The sequence below is a fragment of the Alosa pseudoharengus genome, unplaced genomic scaffold (assembly GCF_046254945.1).
Source record: "Alosa pseudoharengus isolate Yale_2024_CS ecotype anadromous, Long Island Sound unplaced genomic scaffold, YU_APseudo_1.1 YU_APseudo_1.1_scf_8, whole genome shotgun sequence".
NCBI classification, from domain to species: domain Eukaryota; kingdom Metazoa; phylum Chordata; class Actinopteri; order Clupeiformes; family Clupeidae; genus Alosa; species Alosa pseudoharengus.
In genome coordinates, this window is record NW_027468870.1 from 41,421,849 (window position 1) to 41,445,272 (window position 23,424).

Below are 23,424 nucleotides of genomic sequence, written 5' to 3' on the forward strand. Positions count from 1 at the left end.
GAAACGGCTAGCAGCCAGGCTGAGGCACAGTCCTCCACTCCTCCAGCACCCCTTAGCAGCGATGCAATGATCACTGCTACCTGATCAGTCCCCTCGCAGGAGCCAGCTGAGGCAGCATTCATCACCGAAAGCCCACAACCTAGCACGGCATCCTCGCAATCTAATTTCATCTCATTGCCCTCACTCCCTTTCCCCTCTTCCCTCAATGTCAACGACAATTGTTGGCTGCTGTTTACTATCCTCCACTTTCCAGACAAATTAATCGTCCCCTAGTTTTGCTAGTACTGATGAGCCCCAGGTAGTTAGTTGCCCAGTAGCATAAGCATCAGACTTGTTACAAACTTCAGGGAAAAGTCCTTAAATCTGCATGAGACTCCATGTAGAGGTCTGCGCAGGACTGTTTTTTCAGTCCCGCACCCACTGTCCTGCTCCCGCCCGCCCCTGCAATAATGTGTCATTTTTTGTTATGCGTTCATAATAACGTGCAACTTGGATGAAACTAGCAGTTTTTCAGCAGAAACACAGGACCCGTCGAAAAATCGGTGATTTTACTCTTCCATACATTTTTAAAAGAAGTAAATGGTTTTACAATATTTCAGTCAAGCTTTAGTTGGTTTAGATAGCCTACAACTAAACGTATGCAAAATGGAAAGTAGCCCAATGTATTAACTTTGATTTCCTGTGCTGCATACTGGACAATAGATGCACATCGTAAATTAGGCCTATATGAAGTAATAAAATGATTGTTTAAAATAGTCTACGCTTGAAAATATATTGGAGGGAATCAGGGGGAGCCAGTTTAATAGCCTTGGCAAGTAGCCTACTACAGACACAAGAACAGTCAGCCTCACTGAAAATTACTGAAATATTTGGACACCAAAAAACGGCATTATACTCATAGTACTGTACTTTACTGCAGAAATGCAGTATTGTGGACATGACAATACTAGACTACTGCACTGTAACCTACTGTAGTATAACTGAAGTGCAGTTAGTTTTAGTAATTTTGTTCATAACATGTACAGCAAGCATTCCAGCATTCCATGCAAAGCAAGCAGTCCAGACCCTAAAACTGGGCATTTATAACTGTGAGGGTAATTCACACAGAATTATTTTTCTTTCTCCTAGTATTTTATGGGGAAAAACACTATATTCGGTAACTTCCATAGACATCCAAAATGGGGCAGGATGATTGTATTTGGAGCACTGGTGTCAGATGTGACTAAAAAAAGTGGTTACATTTTGGCCCTCAGAGTTCAGGTAGGAGGGCCCCTTAGCAGGATTTTGCTTAGGGCCCCATGGAGGTCTGAACCAGCACTGGGAGCACTTGACATACACAACTAAGAAAGAATGCCAGATGTCTGATTTTAAGTTTCTTGGTTCTGAATGTAGGCTACCTTTCTTTAGAAAGACACTAAACACTGAAGTAGCCTAGTGGTGCCCTCTTCCTCTGTCATACTTTCAATTTCGAGTTATAGAATTCAATAGTTCTTTTATTGTCATTGTCACAGGTACAACGAAATCTACAGTGCTCTCCCGTCAGTGCATCATTTATGAGTCTAAATATAATTTAAGTGGTAGTGTTGGAATAAATAAAAACATATAACAGCATTAACAGCATACATAAACACACACAGTCATACACACCCAGTCATAGTCATACACACCCAGTCATCACATTAAAAAGTAGTATGAACACACACTCATTGCATAAAAACAGTACATCTACAGACATGCATACTTTCTGTCATTGTATTGATCCATTTCACAATTCCATATTACACTTTATTTTTTTTGCAGCATTGAGGGTGGTTGGATAAAAACTGTGTTTGAGTCTATTTGTCCCTGCGTTAGTTAATTGATCTGTACCGTCTGCCTGAAGGCAACCGTTCAAACAGGGAGTGACCAGGATGGTGGGTGGTGGGGGAGTTGTGACAACGGAGCAGCAGGAAATATTTTAAACAACGTAGACGAGTAGGCTAGGCCTGTCCAGCAGTTAGGCTTAAACCCCGTTTTTTAATGCTACCTAAAACAGAACATCCAGCTCAACTATACTTACGTACACTACTATAATCATTTTCATATTTAATTTTACGCACATATTTCTCCCACACCCACAAACGCACCTTTCTCATCCCGCCCCGCTCCCGCAAAAAGCTTTCAAAACTTAATCCTAAAGCAATACAGCTTATGCCTGCCAACGTAAATTATTGTGGCCGCCAAGTTCAGAACAAAATAACTGAATTGTGTGGGAAACAGATTCAAAATGCAATTCTTCACAAATGTCAATCCGCCAAATGGTTTTCCGTCATACTAGATGAAATGGCTGATATCAGCAATTCTGAGCAGGTGTCATTATCGATGCATTATGTGCCTTCTGACTCAAGAAACTATTCCGTAAGAGAGAAGAGGACTTGTGCTTCATCTCCACTGCTGAGACTACAGGTGAAGCATTAAAGGAAAACGTTGCTTCTCGAAGTCACTACTGTCAATATGGGGGGGGGGGTGGAGTCAGTGCTACGAATCTTGATTTGCTGCAGCCAACAGCTAGCGCTGCCAGGCAGCTACAGTGCTACATTCTGGGGGCATGATTTTAAAGATACCCCCAAAGTGTAGCATTAAAGTGTAAATACGGAGTAAAAACAACCTAGGGTCTATTTGTGGTAGTTAACAGTTAGCTTACAGGGATGCTAACCGGGCAAGGTGCCATGTCGCTATTTTATATGACATATACAATATGCACAATATATCAGCAGCCGATATATTATTGGCCAATAAGTGAAAAAAATAAAATATTATTATCATTCCGATAACAGAATTCCGGCCGATAATTTGCGCTGATATTTTCTTAAAGCCCTAATTTCCGAACTAGGCATATGTAAGGCCCGTCTGGTTATACTAACCTACTGTACTTGAGCTTGGTTGGCTATACTTCCTCAAAATAATGTCATCATTGTGGATCAGAGAAGGTTCTTTCATTGAGGAAGGGAGGAACACCCTCCCTAAAACTTAAGAGAAAAATAAAAAATAAAGTGAATTGCTAATCTGATAAATTACTGTTAATATTACTATTTGAACACTTTGAATGAACAAAAATCTTTCCTCTAGGCCAAAATGCCAACAACACACCTTATCTCAATTGAAAATTACTGTTGGAGCTTCCTCCTCAAACCCCTCATTGATGTCCATCAGACCCCCAGCCGCTCGTGAATCCCGTCGTTTTCAATGGGCAAGGGAGGAAGCTCCGCCGTTTGAGTGGGCGGGTCTAGCCAGAGGCTCTGGAATTTAGCGCCAATGGTGAACCAATAAGCAGCTAGCTTCTCAGGAGGGGGGAGGCTATCAGTTATTACACACTGCAAGAACGTTATCTGCAGACCAGTGAAGAATCTTGTGTTGAATGGAAAACTTGTTTTACATTGCTAATTGCTCATGAAATAAAGAGTACAATGGAATTAGAGGACATTGTCCATGTTTTATTGAATAAACCCTTTTATACATTCAACTACAGTGTGAAAGTTAGGATCAAAACAGCAGGAAGACCAGTTCCAAAAATTCACATTCCAAAAAAGATGGTAAGGCTAGTGTACTGAATGCTACATGGTAGGCTATGACAATAATCATGGCTAACTGGGAGCACAGAAAACAATCGGCTATACTGCTGGCCTTGCATGCTATTGGGGAAGTAACAGACGTGGACCGTTCAGGGATTTGCTGATACAAAAAAATTGGATAGTTATGCGTTATTATACAGTAATTATCCAAGTTATGCCTTAACTAAACTATTGTTAAATAACATTCTTGTTGTTAATATGTTCTTGTCTTCACCGTTCTAACTGTACCTTTGGATGGTAACATTGTTAATGAATGTTTCAGACCATGATGCATTCATTTTCTGGCCGCTAATGACGTCTTCAATGACATTTGCCTTTGATTATAAACTCCCACTTGGATAGCTATCACAACCTGTCTTTAAAATTATAGCGATTTGGCTTTAAAACAATAGCATGTTACAAATAACCACATTTAAGGTCTATTTTTAAATGGTAAATAGTTGTATGGTCCAAAAAAAAAATCCCACTGTTTCCCCAAACTCATCAATCATTCTTAGGCTACTTAAGTTTTATAAAAGTTTTATAGTTTTTAGTATTATAGACTTTTCTGCATATGTATTACATTGAGCAAAACCTCCAGACTTTCCATAATTTTGCACACCTGGAAAACAGTATTTCATAATTAGGCCTACATATTTTTCCTGACTTCCAAGACCTAATCATTATAATTTACATTTATTTACATTTACATTTGTTAACCCTTTCGTGCCCATGCCGAACATTCCATTTTTGGTGCTGGATGACCTCACACAAAAAACGTTTCTTGAGTATAATCGAGTATAATACATACAATCAATGGGATATGTACATACCATTGTAATCAGAAGGATCAGTTCCATGAAATGATGTAAAATACATATGGTAATGTTGATATAGTAGTGAACAATTTTTGAAAATCCTCTCCAAATGTATATCCAAAATGTGTCAAAATTTAATTTAATTCACATAAAAATGAATTTTCATCATATTTTCCACAATATAGAGAAAAATATAGTGTATGACATGTTAATAAGCAAGTTGTGGGCTATTTAACAAAAAAGACTGAATTGGAATATCCTTAAAGGACACTTCCGGCACAAAATGAACCTAGCGGTTAATAACACATGTATACCGAGTTCGTCAGTTCTCTGGGATATGTTTTCATGCTAATCGAACGTGACCAGTTTTACCACAAACCGCTAATTAGCGTATAACGCTAGTCTTCGGGGCACACGCAAAGTAAAAAGAAATCGCTATTTCTATACCACTAACAAGGCTCAAAATAGCACCACACTTCCATGGTAGCATAATGAGGGGCCCTACATGTAAACTGAAGCATTAAGAACTTTGTAAGTGTACAGACAGTTTATTAAAAAGATAGTTTAGAAACAGTATCGTTCACGTATACAAGCGGGCGCCATCTTGGGAAAAAAGTCACGTGACAGTTCAGCTCGCGTTGTCCCAGTCCAACGTCGTGTTTTCCTGTCATCAACAGGTTATCATCAAGTTATTAAACCCTTCCCAGATAGCAAAGGGGCGTTGAATCCACGTTTGTTTGAAGCGGCGGAGGTTGATTCAACGTGGATTCAACGCCCCTTGCTATCTGGTTTTAGGGCTAACCCCTTTAATTTCTGCTGCAACAGAGTAGACGGACACAGGATACAGTCTGAGGAGTTGCAGCTTTATTCAGTTACCCGTAAGTTTCCCCTCACAAACTCTGATTTGGTAGCTATAGCTTTTCCCCAGCTTAGCCGTTTATCTGCGTTGAGCGTTTACTCCACGTGAAAACGATTCATACACTGTCACTGGCCACTCACTCGCAATTCATTGACGTCAGGTTCACTTAAAGGAGCCACACATAGGCCTAGGCTACAGCTATTTTGTTGACTGCTGTACCATTGAGGACTATTATGAGTTAAATTACTGCAATTAAATGATGCTTATTAAATGCTGTCCCCAATTCACTTTTCACAATTTTTTTTCAGAAGTAATATTATCAGTTATCGTATTGGTATTGGCCACAACAAACCAATTTTGGTTATCATTATTGGCCCTAAAATTCAACATCGGTGCATCTCTTTATTTTATACCACTAACGATGCTCAAAATATAATTACACTTCTGTGGTAGTGTGGTGAGTGTTTCTACAGGCAAACCGAAGTATTGTAAACTTTGAAAGTGTACAGAGAGGTTATAACAAGACCTGTATCTGAAAATTCCATGGCTTACTGGTCCAGTATTGTTAAATCAGCGGGCGCGTTCGATCTTGCAGTGCTGCGCAGATCTGGTTGAATCTTTCAATACAAACATGCCTTATGTTTAGCCAGATTTTATCGAATGCCCACTGATTTGACAATACCAGACCAGGAAGCCATGGAATATTCTTCCTACAGATAAGACTGATAACTCTTGATGTTGGTTTTAAAACTTGCTTCTTATGTCTGGTAATACTGTGGGAGATCCCAATGCAAATATTTGCCAACTTCTTATGTCAACATCTGTCTTTGGCCACCATATTTGATTTTTATCTAAGACACAAAATTCACAGGGTCACAAATTGTCTGTCACGGAACTTGCCACAGATGATCTTCAGGCTCAAACGTCACAAATGGATTGAAGTAGATTTTTAATACTTGGAAAGCGTTTGTTCATCACAAACAATAGACCTCTGAAGTTTTCCCACAAAAAAGCTTTCATCTTTGCCCATATAAGGAGATCCTGTATCTTGAGATTTTTCTTATAGGAAAATAAGATGGGGGTTTTGAATTATTGCACCTATTGCAACTCTCACAGTGACGAAGAAATCGGAAATGCGTTTTTGCTCTACACACTTTTGTCCTCTACTATGATCTCTGTTGTGATCTCTGGTACATTAAGACGGCACACTTTGATTTTTGCTACCCCAGAGCTAACTAGCAATGCAACTTGCCATAGGTAGTTAGCTTCAATTAACATCCAGATATCTTTATATGGGCAAAGATGGCAGCTTTGGGTACTTTATGCAGGCAAACTTCAGAGGTCTATGGAAACTGCAAAACCGGAAGTTACCTTGTATCTCTGCCAATCTTCGGTTGCTTGACATGAAACTTGCTGTGAGTGCTTACAGCCATGTGTCTGATGTAATAGCATCGACATTCCGGCCTGTGGGCTGCTTGGCACCCTCATTGCTGCTTGCAGCTATATTTTTTACTAGTGTTACTCTGTGTATTGAAGCAAAAGATTTAGTATTTTAGCAATCACAACCAAACGTAGTATCAGACTATCCCACCCAAGCTGTATGTGTTCAGTTTTGATGTGCTGTGATGGTTGAACATGATGTCTTAGCTCTGTGTCTTATTGTTGCACTGCTTGTACTGTAGCTGTGATTTTGATCAATTCATTCATGGAAAATATTAGTAGTTCCATTACATTATGTTCAAAGAATAAACGTGTAACCTGTTGTAGGTATCTTTTGTGAATAGATTCAACATTGTTAGTTAAAAATATTATTTAATGAATATTGAGAAAATTAAATGACATTACAATTTTTTAAGTGAAAAAGGCTGGGAAATGCATCCTTTACTGAGTTCATGTTTCATTATCTCTCCTTTATACAGTATTTAATGTGTCAGTCAATGTGGGGATTTTTTTAACCTACCCCATCCTTATCTCCATTGGCACCTTGCTCAGTGTACCAGGCAATGCAGGTATGTTTGTTTTATTTCTCAACCATTTAAACCAATAATTTATATCTGCTTTTTACAGATTATTTAAAACATTTTTTTCAGAACAGCAAATAATTCATTTAATGTACTGTAAGGCTTTCCACATGGTTTAGGAGTGTGTGGATGAACTTGACTGGTCTACACAGAGTCCTGACCTCAACCCGATAGAACACCTTTGGGATGAATTAGAGCGGAGACAGAGCCAGTCTCCTCGTCCAACATCAGTGTGTGACCTCACAAATGCACTTCTGAAAGAATGGTCAAAAATTCCCTTAAACACACTCCTAAACCTTGTGGAAAGCCTTCCCAGAAGAGTTTAAGCTGTTATAGCTGCAAAGGGTGGACCATCATATTAAACACTATAGATTAAGAATGGGATGTCACTTAAGTTCATATGCGAGTCAAGGCAGGTGACCCAATACTTTTGGCAATATAGTGTATGTCCAGGCTGCCTTCTGATCACTGGGCTGCCCTGTAGAACTCTCCTAGGCCCTGGGCAGCATGCAGACACAAACCCTCACCACAATTTACTATCTGATTATGCCATTGTGGTAACCATTAATAGCGTCTGGTCTGATATATCTGCCGGCCGTAAAACTAATTTATACCGTTAGCTTGCTAGCTTACGTAAGCTAATTTAGTTTAACTTCAGGCCTTTGCTAACGTCATACCGTAGTGTTAACCAAAGATTCTAGAGTGCTACGCTCATTTTTAAATGATGCATTTAATCCAAAGTCATCTCTAGTGAGACAGCTCTCTATGTAGGGAGGGAGGCAGTAGGCAGCTGTCTCCCGTTTCGAACACACCCATAGTTAGAGTTGAGGTCATACACACGTTTGGTAACATAGTTATGTGGTCCAAGCTTTTCTTATTAGCTTTATGGAGAATTTTTCTGTTTTTGTAACAGAGTTAGAAATGTAGTTTAGTGTTTGTATGTGATTTTCGCCGTAATTAAGCAGGTTTATTGAGATTGGTGTTTTGGATCCCCCTTTGGAGAAACGGTGTACTGCAGCTATGCTACGTTTTGTCCTTGTGTTGTTGCCGTACCCGATCAGAAGTGGTATGCTTTGCATTAGGTAGGTTGTCTGTATAAAGCACTCCCCACTTTGTTTTAATTTTGTAACTGTAAAATGTTGTTAAGTATGCTTGCAAAGCAGCACACTTATTGTTCTTTTTAAGTTTTCTTATTACAGTGCATGAAAATGCACTGTTCTTCCTAGGCTTCTTCTGATTCTTTCTTTTATACCGTTTAACGTAGAAACTTCATTCAAACTATGTTACGTAGGTCTTACTTAGGACATGCCTGCTATGTTTTCATCTTTGTAACTTTTATACTTTTTAAACTATTAATTAAAAACTAATCAAAATTTCCCCATTGACTTAACATTGGGCCTTTATGACATCACAGCAATTAGAATCCTATGGCAGGTGTTCAGGCCACCTGGACCAACTGCCGGTCTCAGTAGTCCTTGGGCCAAAGACCCAAAATATAGCATACCGGTACCATCTGGGTGGGCAAATTCTAGTTGATTTTTTTTATACCTACACATCCCTAGTTTATGTTTTGATATGATAGACCTCTGAGATTGGTAGCTTTTTAGTGGTTATCACCTAATGAAGTAAACCACCCTCTAATATAAATCACATTTTAGATGCCTGGTGCATATCCTGGTTGAAGCCATGGTTAAGACACTTGTCAGTGTTGTATAATATTGTGTTTGGTATCATCTTAAAGAGTACATCCTAAGCTTTCATTTAAGCACATTGGTGAACACCAACACATTGGTGAACACAGAGGTTGGATAGGGGACTGGTAACTGCTGTGCAACGGCGGCTGTCATCTGCCGGCCTTAACGCAATGCGCCACAGAAGTATGTGCAGGTGCCCGTTCACGTGCTACACCTTAGTCCAGACTACTGAAGTTTGGAAACTATCATGGTCCAAACTTACAGTACTCTATGTAAGTACGACAGTTTTGGGAAACAGTCGTAACTTACATGTTGGTTAGTTGAACGATGCATCCTGTTAGTAAAAAGCTAACCTCCGTAGTTGTACGGGAAACGCCCCCCAGATCAGCTTGTAGGCCATTAGCAATCTGTTTATTTTATTTTATGAAGCCTACACAGTAGATCACATGCCACATTCTCACTTTCAATAGACAGATGCAATAGCCATTGGTCAAGTATTGAGTATAAAGCAATTAAGATAGTACCCTATACAAAAAGTACTTCATACTATCATAAAAATTCGTTAAAACGAATAGCATTTTGCAACTTGACAAAACACTGGATTAAATATCGTAGGCACAGGAGAAAACTTGTACATCCATTGGCCCGTGGGGAGATCACATGCCAGTTGCCTCTCCCTTCAGTGCTATGACTCGTTTGGCTGTGAGCTTGTTTCGCCAAAAAAAAACTATTGCAGATATCAATGCGTCTTTTTTCATGGGTTTGGCCTCACAGCAGAGGCTTAGACAACTATGACCCACGTTTTGGTTTTGTAATTTGCCCTACTTATTGACTGCAATGTAGTCAATTGACTGCTTGACAGGTTATTTTTATTTTTCTGTACAATAAACAAATACATCTGCTTTATGCCGCAGAACTACGCACTTGGCCAGCCTATAGAACGGGCACATTTTGGAGAGAATAGAGAATGTACGCACGCAAGAATCTGTAGGCTATTTGTGGCTGGTTACCAGCAAACAATGTTTAATGCATTAACTCAAGACGTCAAACATTTTCTAAACAATACAAACAGAAAGGATGCAGCAGGCAGCAAATGTAGAAGAGTAATTTCCAGTGGAAGAACAAAATGCTGAATGAAGCCCAAAGATATGAAGGCATATCTGGCAAGTTGTTATTTTTTGAAGATGTTAATGGTTGGGCTATAGGCCTAGTTTGCAAGAAGGAGACATAAAGCGTGAGCATGCCACACTATCCACAGCTGTGGTAACGGGGGGTAGGAGGATTACTGTTAGCGCAGGATTTATATAAAATTCGGTAACACTCCATAATAAGGTGCCATAATAAATAGCAAACTAGTAATTACCTAACCCTTTGTTAATATTTGTTAATTGTTACTAACATATCTATTTGGCACAAGTTAATAGTTTTTTCATCATCAATTAAATATTTGTTGTTTGCATAAAATCTGTATGTTAATGTTTTAGCAAATCTATTAACTAATATTGTATTAATATGTGTTAATAGTTAACTAAATGTATTTTTGGCACTATTTAACAGTTATTTCTTACATCATTTAAATGTTAAATGTTTATTTACAAACTTTATGTTAATAGAAAAGTTAATGACTTATTATTATTTAACTAATTGATATTAAACTGTGCTTCTGCCTATCCCAATATGAACCACTTCCCATAGGACTCTTACAATAGATAGACAGATACTTTATTGATCCCGAAGGGGAAATTCAAGAAAAAAACACGGAGCTACCTTGACATGCCGCCACTCTTGTCGGCGCCAGAAACGCTTGCAATAAAATTGGTTAAGCTTAATTAATATATTAGTAGTATATAGCTATAAGCGTGGGGCCCCTTATAATAAAGTTGGTTGAGCTTAATTAATATATTAGTAATATATAACTATCAATATGGGGGACCCTTATAATAAAGTTGGTTAAGCTTAATTAATATATTAGTAATATATAACTATCAGTATGGGGGACCCTTATAATAAAGTTGGTTAAGCTTTATTAATATATTAGTAATATATAACTATTAGTCAGACAGTGAAGCGACTGAGACCAAAACTGGCTTATCACTTTTATTCCTTTAGGAAAAGTTCAAACAAAACATGCCTTCAGACACTGGCATACATAAAACAGCATCTGCACAAGCAAAATAAAAAGAAGTAGTTGAATGGGCTTTATTACAGTACATGCATGATTCCTATACCATCACTGTCAGCCCTACTAGCGGGAGACGTGCGACATGGAATGTTCAGGTGCACAGAACGAGTTTATTAATATTCTGAGACTCACTAAACACTCACAGACGTAGACCATACGGAGGTAATGCATAAACATAATGCTAAACTATTAATTTCCTGCTAGACTGAATTGCACTTTCCATGAGCACTAAGCTAAACTACACTGAATGCATGGAAAGTTGCTAGCAGAGTTTACAGCTAGTCACGTTAGAATCGTGTGTATGAACTCGTGGTCATAATGAAAACATTAATAAACGTTCTCTAAGTTGCTAGAATTGCTACCAAATCCTAACAATACATGTAAAGTAATATAATACAGGTGGTATATTGAAGTTTTTAACGTAAACAACATTTTACAGTTACAAAATTAAAACTAAGTGGAGAGTGCTTTATATAGTCAACCTACCCAATGCAAAGCATACCGCTTCTGATCAGCTATGGCAACAATGCAAGGACAAAACGCAGCAGAGCTGCAGTATACCGTTTCTCCAAAGGGGGCTCCAAAACACCAATCTCAAAAAAGCTGCTTAATTATGGCGAAAATCACATACAAACACTAAACTATATTTCTAACTCTGTTACACCCCTCCCCTGAATTTCACCAAATTCAAGCAGCAACCAAATAGTACTTCCATAGGCAAAGAGCACACTACTTTCAAACACTAGACAGGGTCACCAATTACAGGACAGCCAACCACAAAGGTATCCAATAAGGATGAAGTGGAAGAAGAGGTGTGCCTTATACACCCCACAAGACCAAAAAGCCATAAACCATAAATTCCATAAATTCTCCACAAAGCTAATCAGAAAAGCTAAATAAATAATAATATGTCATTAACTTTTATATTAGTATATAGTTTGTAAATAAACAGTTAACATTTAAATGATGTAAGAAATAACTGTTAATTAGTGCCGAAAAGACATTTAGTTAACTATTAACAAATATTAATACAATATTAGTTAATAGATTTGTTAAAATATTACCATACAGATTTTATGCAAACAACTAATATTGAATTAATGATGAAAAAACTATTAACTTGTGCCAAATAGATATTTTAGTAACAATTAACAAATATTAACAAAGGGTTAGGTAATTACTAGTTTGCTATTTATTATGGCACCTTATTATGGAGTGTTACCTAAAATTCTTCAACAGAAGGCCTGCCTCGAATGCAGGCTTGCCCAAAAAAAGGCCTGTGGTTTGCGCAGCCTACAGTAAGTAGGTCGTTAGGTTAGTAGTGAGTTAGGAGTCCTCTAGTCCTCTAGACTTATTTTCAGCTGTCTCAGAGGTGGAAAGTTGCGTTCGTTGGGGGCAGGGCCGGATTAACAATTCATAGACCCTTGGGAACAAATGTCTGATGGCCCCCCCTGCCCCCCAGCCAACGTGAATCGGGCGGTCAGTTAATAGGCCTATCGTGAAGATTTGCATTGCCATTTAAGGCACGAGCGCATCTGTGAGGCCAAGCCTCACCAAGTAGCCCTGTTTACAACTAACATTACATTTAATTAAACTGCTTATAGGCTATGCCGAAATAGTTTCAACATTTTGAATATCAGTGTCGGGTGAATTAGGAAATGCCTTATGGCTGAAAGCTGCTTGGGATCCCCCCTGTCAAGCAATAACCATACAAAAAGTTAAAAACAGATGACATGATGCGCGTCACTGACATGATGCGCAAATAATAATAGCTTAGATATTCCAATATATTCGAATACATGTGTTTATTTTAGAGGGGATATTCGAACGTCATTTTTGAGCAATTTTGACAGCCCTAGTCCACTGTAGGCTACGCCAATCGTCTATTAACACCTTCCACCTAACCCCGGTGAGTGGGGGTCGCTATAATGCGTGTGAAATAGCACCATTGAGTAGCCTATGCGAAATAGCCTTAAAATCGTTCCGGTGTTGTGTGCCTTCTGGTTTCTCCACCTACTGGTTTCCTTGCACGTGCATGCGCTGCAGCAGTTGTCAGACATTCACAAACAAGTTGTTTTAGGCGGTTTGAAGTCGCTTTTCATACGCCATGAGCGCTCGGCTACAGCCACTCGGACAAAAGACCATGTAAAAAATATATGTTTTGAAAACTAGCATTAAACTGGATTTGATCCCGCAAAAGCAACACGTGCGTGACTCTCTCCATCCTGATTCCCTACTCTTTGAGCCAACTAATATGTTACGCGAATCAATTAAATATTGTAGGCTACCATTAATTAATAACGTAGGCAACACCCAGCTATCATGTTGTCCAGGCTATCTGAAACAAGGGGTTGCCTCTCATCTACAACAACTGGTTACCTTGGGCTGCTACAGTCGTCAGTGCACTGTGCACAGTAGGCCTATGCTACTCTTTGTGGTTGATCAATTAAAAATAAAAGATGTAGCCTATTTGGTGATGACGTTATTGTAGGCCTAGTAGACCTAAATTCTGAGAAATTAAATGGTACGAGAAAACGATCTACATAGCGCACCAGACCGCAATGTCATCAAGGGTTGAATGAAGGGAGTTTGCAAAAATTAGTGTATTTTTTAAGTCAATAAACATTCTTAATTTTCGAATGTCTTTGTCAGGGAACATCTGACTTTTAAAAACCATAGGCCTGGTAGTCGCTCAGACAAGGAGTTATAAGATAAAGGCAATACCATTTGTGTCACCTAATGCAGTTCAGTGAATTAGCAAGATACCATCAGAAGGCTACAATCATAAAGCACAGTGCGCGCGCGCACGCTCTCTCCCCTGCGCATAAAGCTGTCTGCGTGTTGTAGGCTAGATTTGCGTGAGTTCTTTCTATCTGCTTTACTTTTGTGAGTTGCGACCACCTAGGCTATGTTATAGACGTTCTATGAGGTACCAGTGTTTAGCTGTGTCACAAAACAATAAGCTTTGTCAGACTACTTTTAAAATGATATTCAGGGCTATATACATTTTAAACATTCGGGGCTGAAGACCCGACAAAAGCCTTGCGTTAATTCTTCAGGTGGGAAGTGTCAGGAATTTTCATACAAGAGACGCTCTCATTGGTGGTTTAGTATATGAAGTTATGAAGTAGGGAATTGACAGCAACATATCCAATCACATTATGAGAGATGCTGAATTTAACATAAACTGCGATGTTTGATTTTAAATTAATGTAAATTTAGCCGGGACTGTAAGCTGGCACACGTGGGTGCTCGATGTTTTCAGTGGGTGCCCGAGAGACGGAGCACCCACGGTATCGGCGCCTAGACAAGCGTATCTCGCGGTTGCATCCATTACAAACAAACATGCAATGTGAACGTCTGGGATTGGGGAGAGCACTAAATGCTCTTCTGAATAAGCACAAAGTCAAGCCTTTAAATGAAAAACACTCTTTAATAATCAAAGAAATAAACGCTAATGAAGTTGTGACCAACAAAAATAGTTTATCGCCTGTAACTCCGTGATAACAGGACGTAACAGGAAGGCATTTGGCTGAGCAACGTAGGTTAATATGCTCTATATTTTGTCCAAATGATGTCTGTCTATCATCGTTGCACTCAGAAAAAACCAGAATGTTTAATTTGTCCTGCGTTTCTTCTACGGCTGCAAACGGGATTCACTCGCCGTTAACCAAATATTTCTTTATTAGGACAGGGCAGGCATATTTCTGGCTATTAAGTTATTTCTAAACCAGTCTGCTAAAGTCTGTAGTGAAGTCTGTGTAGGGTTCATGTAGCTCCATTTTTTTTTACGAGACACCCTGCTCACTTGAGACCTCTGCCGGTTGTTGCAACGTCGTTGCAGAGTCACTGGAAAAATACAAATTAAAGTCGCGTGATGCCGCGTGATCCCGCTGGTCAAGTCGAAGCACTGCCCACTGTATGTGCTGGATGGTGTGCGTCCTTTGATGATGCTGTGCACCTTACGCAAGCATCGCTTGCCCTGGATGGCCTCGATGGAGGGGAGTGAGGAACCGGTGATGCGTTGGGCAGTTTTCACACCCTCTGCAGTGCTTTCCGGTCATGGGCAGAGCAGTTGCCATACCAAAAAGGTGATGAAGGTGGAGCTCATAAATCAAATATTCAGTCACAGTCTAGCAGATGCCCTGCAGTACTGCAATGTAGAGCTGCAACTTCCTCAGTTCCAGGGGTGTGAGGAGACCGTTCAGCTCATTTGTGGTAGTCTTTGAGCAAGGCAGTTGTTCTGGGGAGATATAAAATAAATAAATGAATAAAAAGGGATTTGAGATGCATCTTATTTTTGTTAGGGTGAATTACATGTGAATAATACAGTGTTGGGCAAGCTACTTTTGAATTGTAGTGAGCGAAACCATCAGTTACTTTGCCATGAAAAACACTACACAAAACTACCTCCCCAGTCAAATGTAGCAAGCTTAGTAACACAAACACAGCAGTAGGCTAGTTCACTACATACAGTATGAACTAATCATGTTCTGGTACTTGTTGTCTAGCAGATACCAGTGAGAAATGAGTGTGCATAATGCAATTCAGTGAGACAGTTAGAATCATATATGCCTTTCAGCGTGACTTATTTTTGTGGAAAACATGTGTTGGACTGGGCGGCGGTCATATTTTGTACCGCTCTGCGGTACATCTAGTTAGTTAATGGTTTGTACATCATTAGTAATTTATTGTTCATACATAATTTATCATCAGTAAAGCATTTGTTCACACAGTTATAGATGGTTTGTTCATAGTAAATAAGCCTATATCTAAAATATGTTTATACATTATTGTTAATACTTAATAAATTATGTAATAATATGTTTTTGATGAAGTAATATTTCCATTATTTAACAGTTGTTACATACACATGCACTAATGATTAGTTAGGGTGAGGATACATATTTTCTAAACCACTTCTTAATACTATAATTCATGATTAACTCAGGAGTTACAAGTGGTTTGTTAATGATATTTTGTGAGCTCATCTAAAGTGAGGACGTTTTATGCCTTGCAACACATTTACAAATGAGTTATAAAGTTTACATTCGCATTTATTCATTTAGCAGACACTTTCACCCAAAGCGACTTACACATGTCAATGAAATTAAAGGGCAAGGCCACATTGGTGGACGCCGGGGTTTGAACTCCCAACATTATGGGTTACTGCATGCTAACCCGGCTCCTTATCCACTATACCATTGGTTCCCAAAGACTGGGTCGCGACCCACGGTAGGGTCGCAGGAGATTTTATTTGGGTCGCCAGCACAATTTATGTTGTGTAATAGGCCTAACTTATACCATTTAACCAGAAAAACTAACAGTTTTCTATTAGGATCTAGTTTGTTAACTACAGTCACGGCCCTATGTGCAATTTTGCATTTACAATAGCTCTGAAAGTGGGGGTCGAACGCGTCACAGAGGGGACAGCGTGGACATCTCACTCACAAAATGAAAAATTTCTGTGGGGCGCCTGCCATGGACCTCGCAGTTGCAAAATGCAAGGGACATGAATCAGCCTTTTTGCACAAACATTAACGGACACCATCTCTTCAGCTTGACCGATTAAAATCTAGTCAACTAAAGCAGACATCCGTATACCGGACATGGCTATTCAATTTGCGTCATAGGCTGTAGATATTTTCAATTGTAGATGCACTCTTTAAAGTTAAAAGCAACCTCCTCACATTCCTTAATATTTCGGATTTAAAACACACTACAGCACATTATATTAGGCTACAATTTAAATGGACATTTTAAACGCTATTATTTCCTCTTGTTTTCCACCTTGTGAACTCTACTAGGCTAGCCTACAATAAAGGCACATTATCTTTTGGCTATTGCGCAAAAGCCTCTTGTTCCATTCTTACAACATAGCCTGTCACAACATACCGTGACAGGCGTATCTTTTCGGTAGTCATTTCCAACTTTCCACGCTAATGATGCTCAAAATGCAACACAACTGTGCTCAAAGCAGGATGAGAAAAGCTGAGGTTGTGTGTTTGTACAAAACTTTTTACAGCTTTGAAAGTATTTAACATTGTTTCATGTGTAATTGAGATTGCAGAATTGTGAGAAACTGAAGAGTCAGTGCATCACCAATCCCTGTGGTAGTAGGCCAGACCGAGTAGGCGTATTACGTAGGCCTATCCAGATATGGCACTGTAGAATGGTTGGGGGGGGGGGGGCATAGAAAAGTTTAACAATATTGGTGGATGATTGTTTCCTCTGAAGTGAATGGGTCGCGATGGTCTGCCATTTTTAAAAAGTGGGTCCCCAGAAAAAAAGTTTGGGAAACACTGACCTAGCCCATCTGTTACAATAATGCATACAGAACCTTCCTTCAAAATGGGATCTTTAACAACCATGGTGAGTCAGGACCTCAATTTAACATTCATGCAAAGGAAAACATCTCCTGTAGTACAGTGTCCCTGTCACTGCAATAGGGCATTGGGATTGATATTTGTTTGGTGGCTTTTGGCCACAGGGAAGAGTGCCACCTACTGGCCAGCTACCAACACCACTTCCAGCAGGAACCTACTCTTCCAAGGAGGTTTCTTATCCAAATACTAACTAAGCCTGCTTAGCTTCAGTAATTCAGCAAAGTCAGGGTATCTGCTGGTCTGGCTGCTGGCTAAAAACCAAAAGTGAAAGGCAAATATGATTCTAACTGTCTCACTGAATTGCATTATGCACACTCAATTCTCACTGGTATCTGCTAATCAAGTACCAAAACATTTTTAGCAGATAAGGTGAGAGAAGATCACTGATTTTTTTGTAAAACTCACAGGGATATCCATCAGGACCTGGAGTCTTTCTATTTTTCATTTCTTTAATTGTCTCCTGTATTTCTGAGAACTGCAAAAAAAAGCTCACCAAAAACGAAGAAGGGTTCATTGGCCTGTTCTTCTTTTCAGTGAGTTTTTTTTTAGCATTCACTCTCGCTGGAGAACGGGCTGTTGCTCAAACAAATGAATTAGGGTGATAATCTGCATCTCCGTTCACCAAAAGCTATGTTTTTTTGGTGCATTTTTGGTGCATTACTACCACCATCTGCTGGACTGAGGTGTAATGACAAGTGTACCCCTCAGCCTCGTAATGGCTGCCAGGTGAATAAGGCGAATGCACTCCGTTTGCAAACTGACAAAAAAAAGCTCACCGAAAAAGAAGGGCTCACTGGCCTGTTCTTCTTCTTCAGTGAGTTTTTTTTAGCCGTTTTCAAACGGAGAGCATTACCACCACCATCTGCTGGACTGAGGTGTAATGGCAAGTGTACCCCTCAGCCTCGTAATGGCCGCCGGGTGAATAAGGTGAATTGCTCATACATATTCCATGTAGGTTCTCCTGTTGCATGGTATCAGACAAGGGGCGCAGGGGGAGGTGTGGCGCCCTAAGTTAAAGTTCATTTTCGCGGGACACCGACACCACACCCCCTTATCCCTACATTTCCTTGGGCAAATAAAGAAAATACAAAACCTCAAGTACAACTCATCTGGGGAAATTCTTTGACAAAAATTATGCTTAAATGTATGCATATTATGTCAATTTATATTTAGGCCTATATAGTGGGGGAACCCCCTAGCATTTCGAGGTGCCCAAATTTTCTGGCGATAGCCCTGACCTCGGTATTTGAAAAACCTCACAAGCTAAAATAAAAGCCAAGCCAAAATCTCATATTGTAGTTATATTGAGCTTGATTGTAATATGGCAAGCAAAGCAGAGATGTCATTCCAAATTCCATTTCCAAACATCTTTTTTTTTCTTAAAGGAAATGCAACAAAAATATACCCACCAGATGATAAGAGGGTTCATTCCAGAAATGTATTCAAATCTGTATGAAATTTCAAGAAACTGACTGGGATTGATCAAATGTTTCCAACCATGTATTTTCTTCATGGTTTCATGGATATGCCTTATGTTTTTCTCTGTCCTTAAGCTGTAGATGTGCTGAAGCACGAAGTCACCTTCAGTGTGGTGCGTCTAGTGGCAACGTGCATTATTTGTCTGGGGTTCCTGCTGCTGCTTCTGCCAGAAGAATGGGACTCTCTTATATTGCACTTCCTGGCAACTCTTGCTGATAAGAAGTCTGATGATCATGGAGAAGAGTTGACTGAGTCAAGGATTCATACATGTACCTTTAGCCAGGCCAACGGTGCTGTCTCAATCCCCTTGGCTTGACTTTCATGCTCAATTGATAAGCTCTGGCTGCCCATGGATATCCATGCCCAATATCATACACAGAAATTGATAAAACAGTGAATGTTAATAGAGATCCCATTACTACCAAACAGAAGCCCACGAGGCGAAACTCTGATAGTTCTGTGGTAGCACTCTCTGCATTTTGGACTTAACACACCAGAATGGCATACACTAGCCAGATAGAATACTGTACAATGGGTCGTAGAAACAAATTATAAAAACGTAATACGTTGAAAGTCACACCATATCCTTACAGTTCAGTTTAAATAACAACATTAGTAATACTGTGCATATTGATAATATTGTTCGCATGTCAATTCATAGAGCAAAAACTAAAATGCTTGATAGGCAACACGTTAGACAGAAAGACTTCAGACAAATGGCGTTTTACAATCAGTCAGGTTATTTATTTGCAGTCTACCTGCTGAAGTTGCAGCATCATTGTTACTCTGCTCGCAACCCACCCCCTCCCCTTACGCCTCCCGTCTTCCATAGTTAAAGAATAAGGGGGTGTATGGCGGAATCCTGCCCGACTTCTGCCTGCGCAGTCGACTCCGGCACGATTCCGCAAAGCCCTTCAGGACCATGGCCAGAGACCTCGCCAAACATGCTTTTCTATTATGCTTTTATGTATTATGCTTTTATGTCTTTATGCAAATTCAGGAATGTGAACTAGTGAATTGATTTTACATTTATTACATAAAAGAATGTGTTACTTTCCATCAGAAGGGAGAACTGTTCACTCTGGACAGTACTTGTTAGTAATTCAACTGAACACATAAAAGAAGGCCATCACTTGGCTCACTAAAGACGAAAGTGTCTGCCAAATCCCATAACCATGACTATGTTAGCCAGCCTCCATACGCTACTGTCATTGAGGATCGCTGGAGAAGCTGACTAACTAGCAAATAGTCATCTAATGGCAGCATGCCATTGAAGGTGTGGTCAGTGATTGAGCACGACATCTTGTTAGTTGTTTCTATTTAAATTTCTTAGCAGACGCTTTTGTCCAAAACAATGTACATTATATTTGAATCAAGGACCAAACAAAACACACCAGAGAGGTAGCTCACCCCTCCCTTTAGTATTTCTGGAGAAACACCACACAGTGTTTCATTTTTGTTTGGGAGACAGGTTGCCCCCAGTTTGTTTTCGGTGCTTTTCAGAGACTGGGCTCCCTACAGAGACTGTTTTTTTTAATAGTGTAATCACAGGACGGACAAAAATGAGATGGACAGGATCATGAGATGTTCACTGAATGTGACAAAAATGTTATGGGCTTGAAATCATGTACGATTGTTGACTGCACATTTAATCACTTCACAATGGACATGCACTGGATTAAAAGGTAAAGTAATCAAACCAATTTTATTTATTTCACAGTTCGACCCATTTCCCTAATTGTAGTTTAGAATTGTAGCTTGGTTATCAACCGTCTGTCCAATCTGGTAAAGGTAACCTAAATAATTGAATGAATGAAAGCATACTTATCATATTTTGCAAGACGGGTAACTTCAGTTGAGGCATTGATGAACACTGCAAAAAATGAATTCTAACCAAGTGTTATTAATCTTATATTAAGATTAAAAAATCTATTTGGTGTTGTTTTTAGTATGAAAAGACTTACCTAGCGCCCTCTCAAAAGAACATTTTGACTTAATTTAAGAAGACTTTGACTTATTTTAAGGAGTCTTATCAAGACAAATTTGCTTGTTTTTAGGACAAATTTGCTTAACGCACTGGCAGACAAATTTGCTTGTTTTCAGGATGAGATGTCTTGAAATAAGTCAAACTTTTTAAATTAAGTCAAATGTTTTCACAAGAAAGTGCTAGGTAAGTCTCTTTATACTGAAAACAATACCAACTAGTTTTTTTTATCTTGATATAAGATTAATAACACTTGGTTAGATTTTGTTAGATAAGCACTTTTTGCAGTGAAGATTAGACAGAATTAAGTTTTAATTTCCCACATTTGTTGCTTTGGAATGTCCAAATGAGTTTATCTTCTTGGACTCTAATACTCTTTGGGTCTCATTCACCAATTTTCTTAAATTTCCTATTAAGAAGGTCCTACGAAAACTTTTAAGCAGATTCACAAAGGTGTTCTTAAACCTCAGAATTGTTTGCAGCTTTATTCTTATCCTACTAAATCCCACACAGCAAAAACTGCTTATCTAACAAAATCTAACCAAGTGTTATTAATCTTATATCAAGATAAAAAAAACTAGTTGGTATTGTTTTCAGTATAAAGAGACTTAGGCTACCTAGTGCTTTCTTGTGAAATCATTTGACTTAATTAAAAAAAAAAATTGACTTATTTTAAGATATCTCATCTTGAAAACAAGCAAATTTGTCTGCCAGTGCGTTAAGCAAATTTGTCCTAAAAATAAGCAAATTTGTCTGCCAGTGCGTTGAGCAAATTTGTCTTGATAAGACTCCTTAAAATAAGTTAAAGTCTTCTTAAATTAAGTCAAAATGACTTTTTTAAAAAAAATCTTAATATAAGATCAATAACACTTGGTTAGAATTCATTTTTTGCAGTGCATTTCTTCACTGCAAAAAAATAAATCTAACCAAGTGTTATTAATCTTATATTAAGATCAAAAATCTTTTTGGTATTGTTTTTAGTATGAAGAGACTTACCTAGCGCTCCATCGAAAGATCATTTTGACTTAATTTAAGAACACTTTGACTGAGTCTTATCAAGACAAATTTACTTGACGCACTGGCAGAGAAATTTGCTTGTTTTTAGGACAAATTTGCTTAACGCACTGGCAGACAAATTTGCTTGTTTTCAGGATAAGACGTCTTAAAAGAAATCAAACTCTTCTTAAATTAGGTCAAATGATTTTACAAGAAAGCGAGTAAGTCTCTTTATATTGAAAACAATACCAACTAGATTTTTGACCTTGATATAAGATTAATAAGACTTGGTTAGATGTTATTAGATAAGCAGTTTTTGCAGTGTTCTTAAGTTGACAGGCTGTGCCAGTTATGTGCCCATAATAGGGTTCTTATTAAAGCTCTTGGCATACGGCCTCTCCTCGGTCCTCCAGCTCATGCCCCGGAAATCGCTCAAAGCTCGACGTCATCGAGGATGTCTCATTTAAGACCAAGGAGGGAGGTGGAAGACCCGCTATGCGAGGAAACACGAGAATATCCTACGTGGAAGCATTTTCAGTCAGAATTGTGTGATCATTGGTCCAAGCTGTCAAGGTAAAGAGTTCCCTCCCATGTCTGTCATCTTTCGGTTTCAAACAAGTTCATAGGGATTTATTTGCGACCATAAACTAGTATTAGATAGACCAAGAAAAGGCCTTTATATGCTGGAATTATCATGAACTACCCTGCAAACTTTCGTTTAAAAAAGTCCATGCCTGTTTTGTTCATGCATTGTATAATAAGTATTCATTCATGTCCCGAGAACTATCAAACATTACCTCATTATCAGGGTCAATAAGTGGGAAAAGTCCATGTTCATATGACAGCTTTAGGCTTTGTTGTAAGTTCATATTATCTGGAATTTGTAAGTAAGTATATATTAATTCTAGCCTAAGAGATGATGCGCCGCATCATCAGTAATTGATGGCTCTTAAACTGATGCGTGAGTGACCAGGACAGCTCATCTCTCATATCTGTCTTTCCTTCATTCCTCCATCCTCCTATCATTCCTTCCTCATTTCCTTTCCAAACAAAATTAAAGCAATGGTTCGGAGTAATTTCACCCTAGGGTCCTTTGCACCATGACCCTGAGCCAAACACCCTCCCAGAACCTGTTTTCCCTTGGTCGAACCCTGGTCGAGTAGCGCTGTCAGAAACGAATGAGTTTCTGCAGTCGTAATGGTACCAACTTTTATCTTGTAAATTACCCCACTAATAATGCCCTGAATGGTATAGAGTTCTCAACGGGCCTGAAAATTACAACCCGACCCGACCCGGCCCGTGGCTTTTAAACATGTTCATCAACATGAATTATCTGCCCGAACCTGGCCCGCGGCCCGACGTAAAACATAGGCTACGTTTTGACTGTTAAACCCTGACTTTATTTAGGTGAAGAT

The 23,424-nt window shown here is 39.0% G+C and overlaps 1 protein-coding gene across 1 annotated transcript in view; it reads left to right on the forward strand.

Moving 5' to 3' along the window:
* LOC143111738 (solute carrier family 35 member F4-like) overlaps window positions 1-19,871 on the forward strand; it is an 85,475-nt gene extending 65,604 nt beyond the window's left edge. Inside the window, exons 3-4 of the mRNA XM_076273994.1 lie at window positions 7,187-7,276; window positions 19,104-19,871. Coding sequence (XP_076130109.1) covers window positions 7,187-7,276; window positions 19,104-19,345 — 332 coding nt within the window. The 3' untranslated portion in view covers window positions 19,346-19,871. The remainder of the gene's footprint in view (window positions 1-7,186; window positions 7,277-19,103) is intronic.
* The last annotated feature ends 3,553 nt before the right edge of the window (window positions 19,872-23,424 follow it).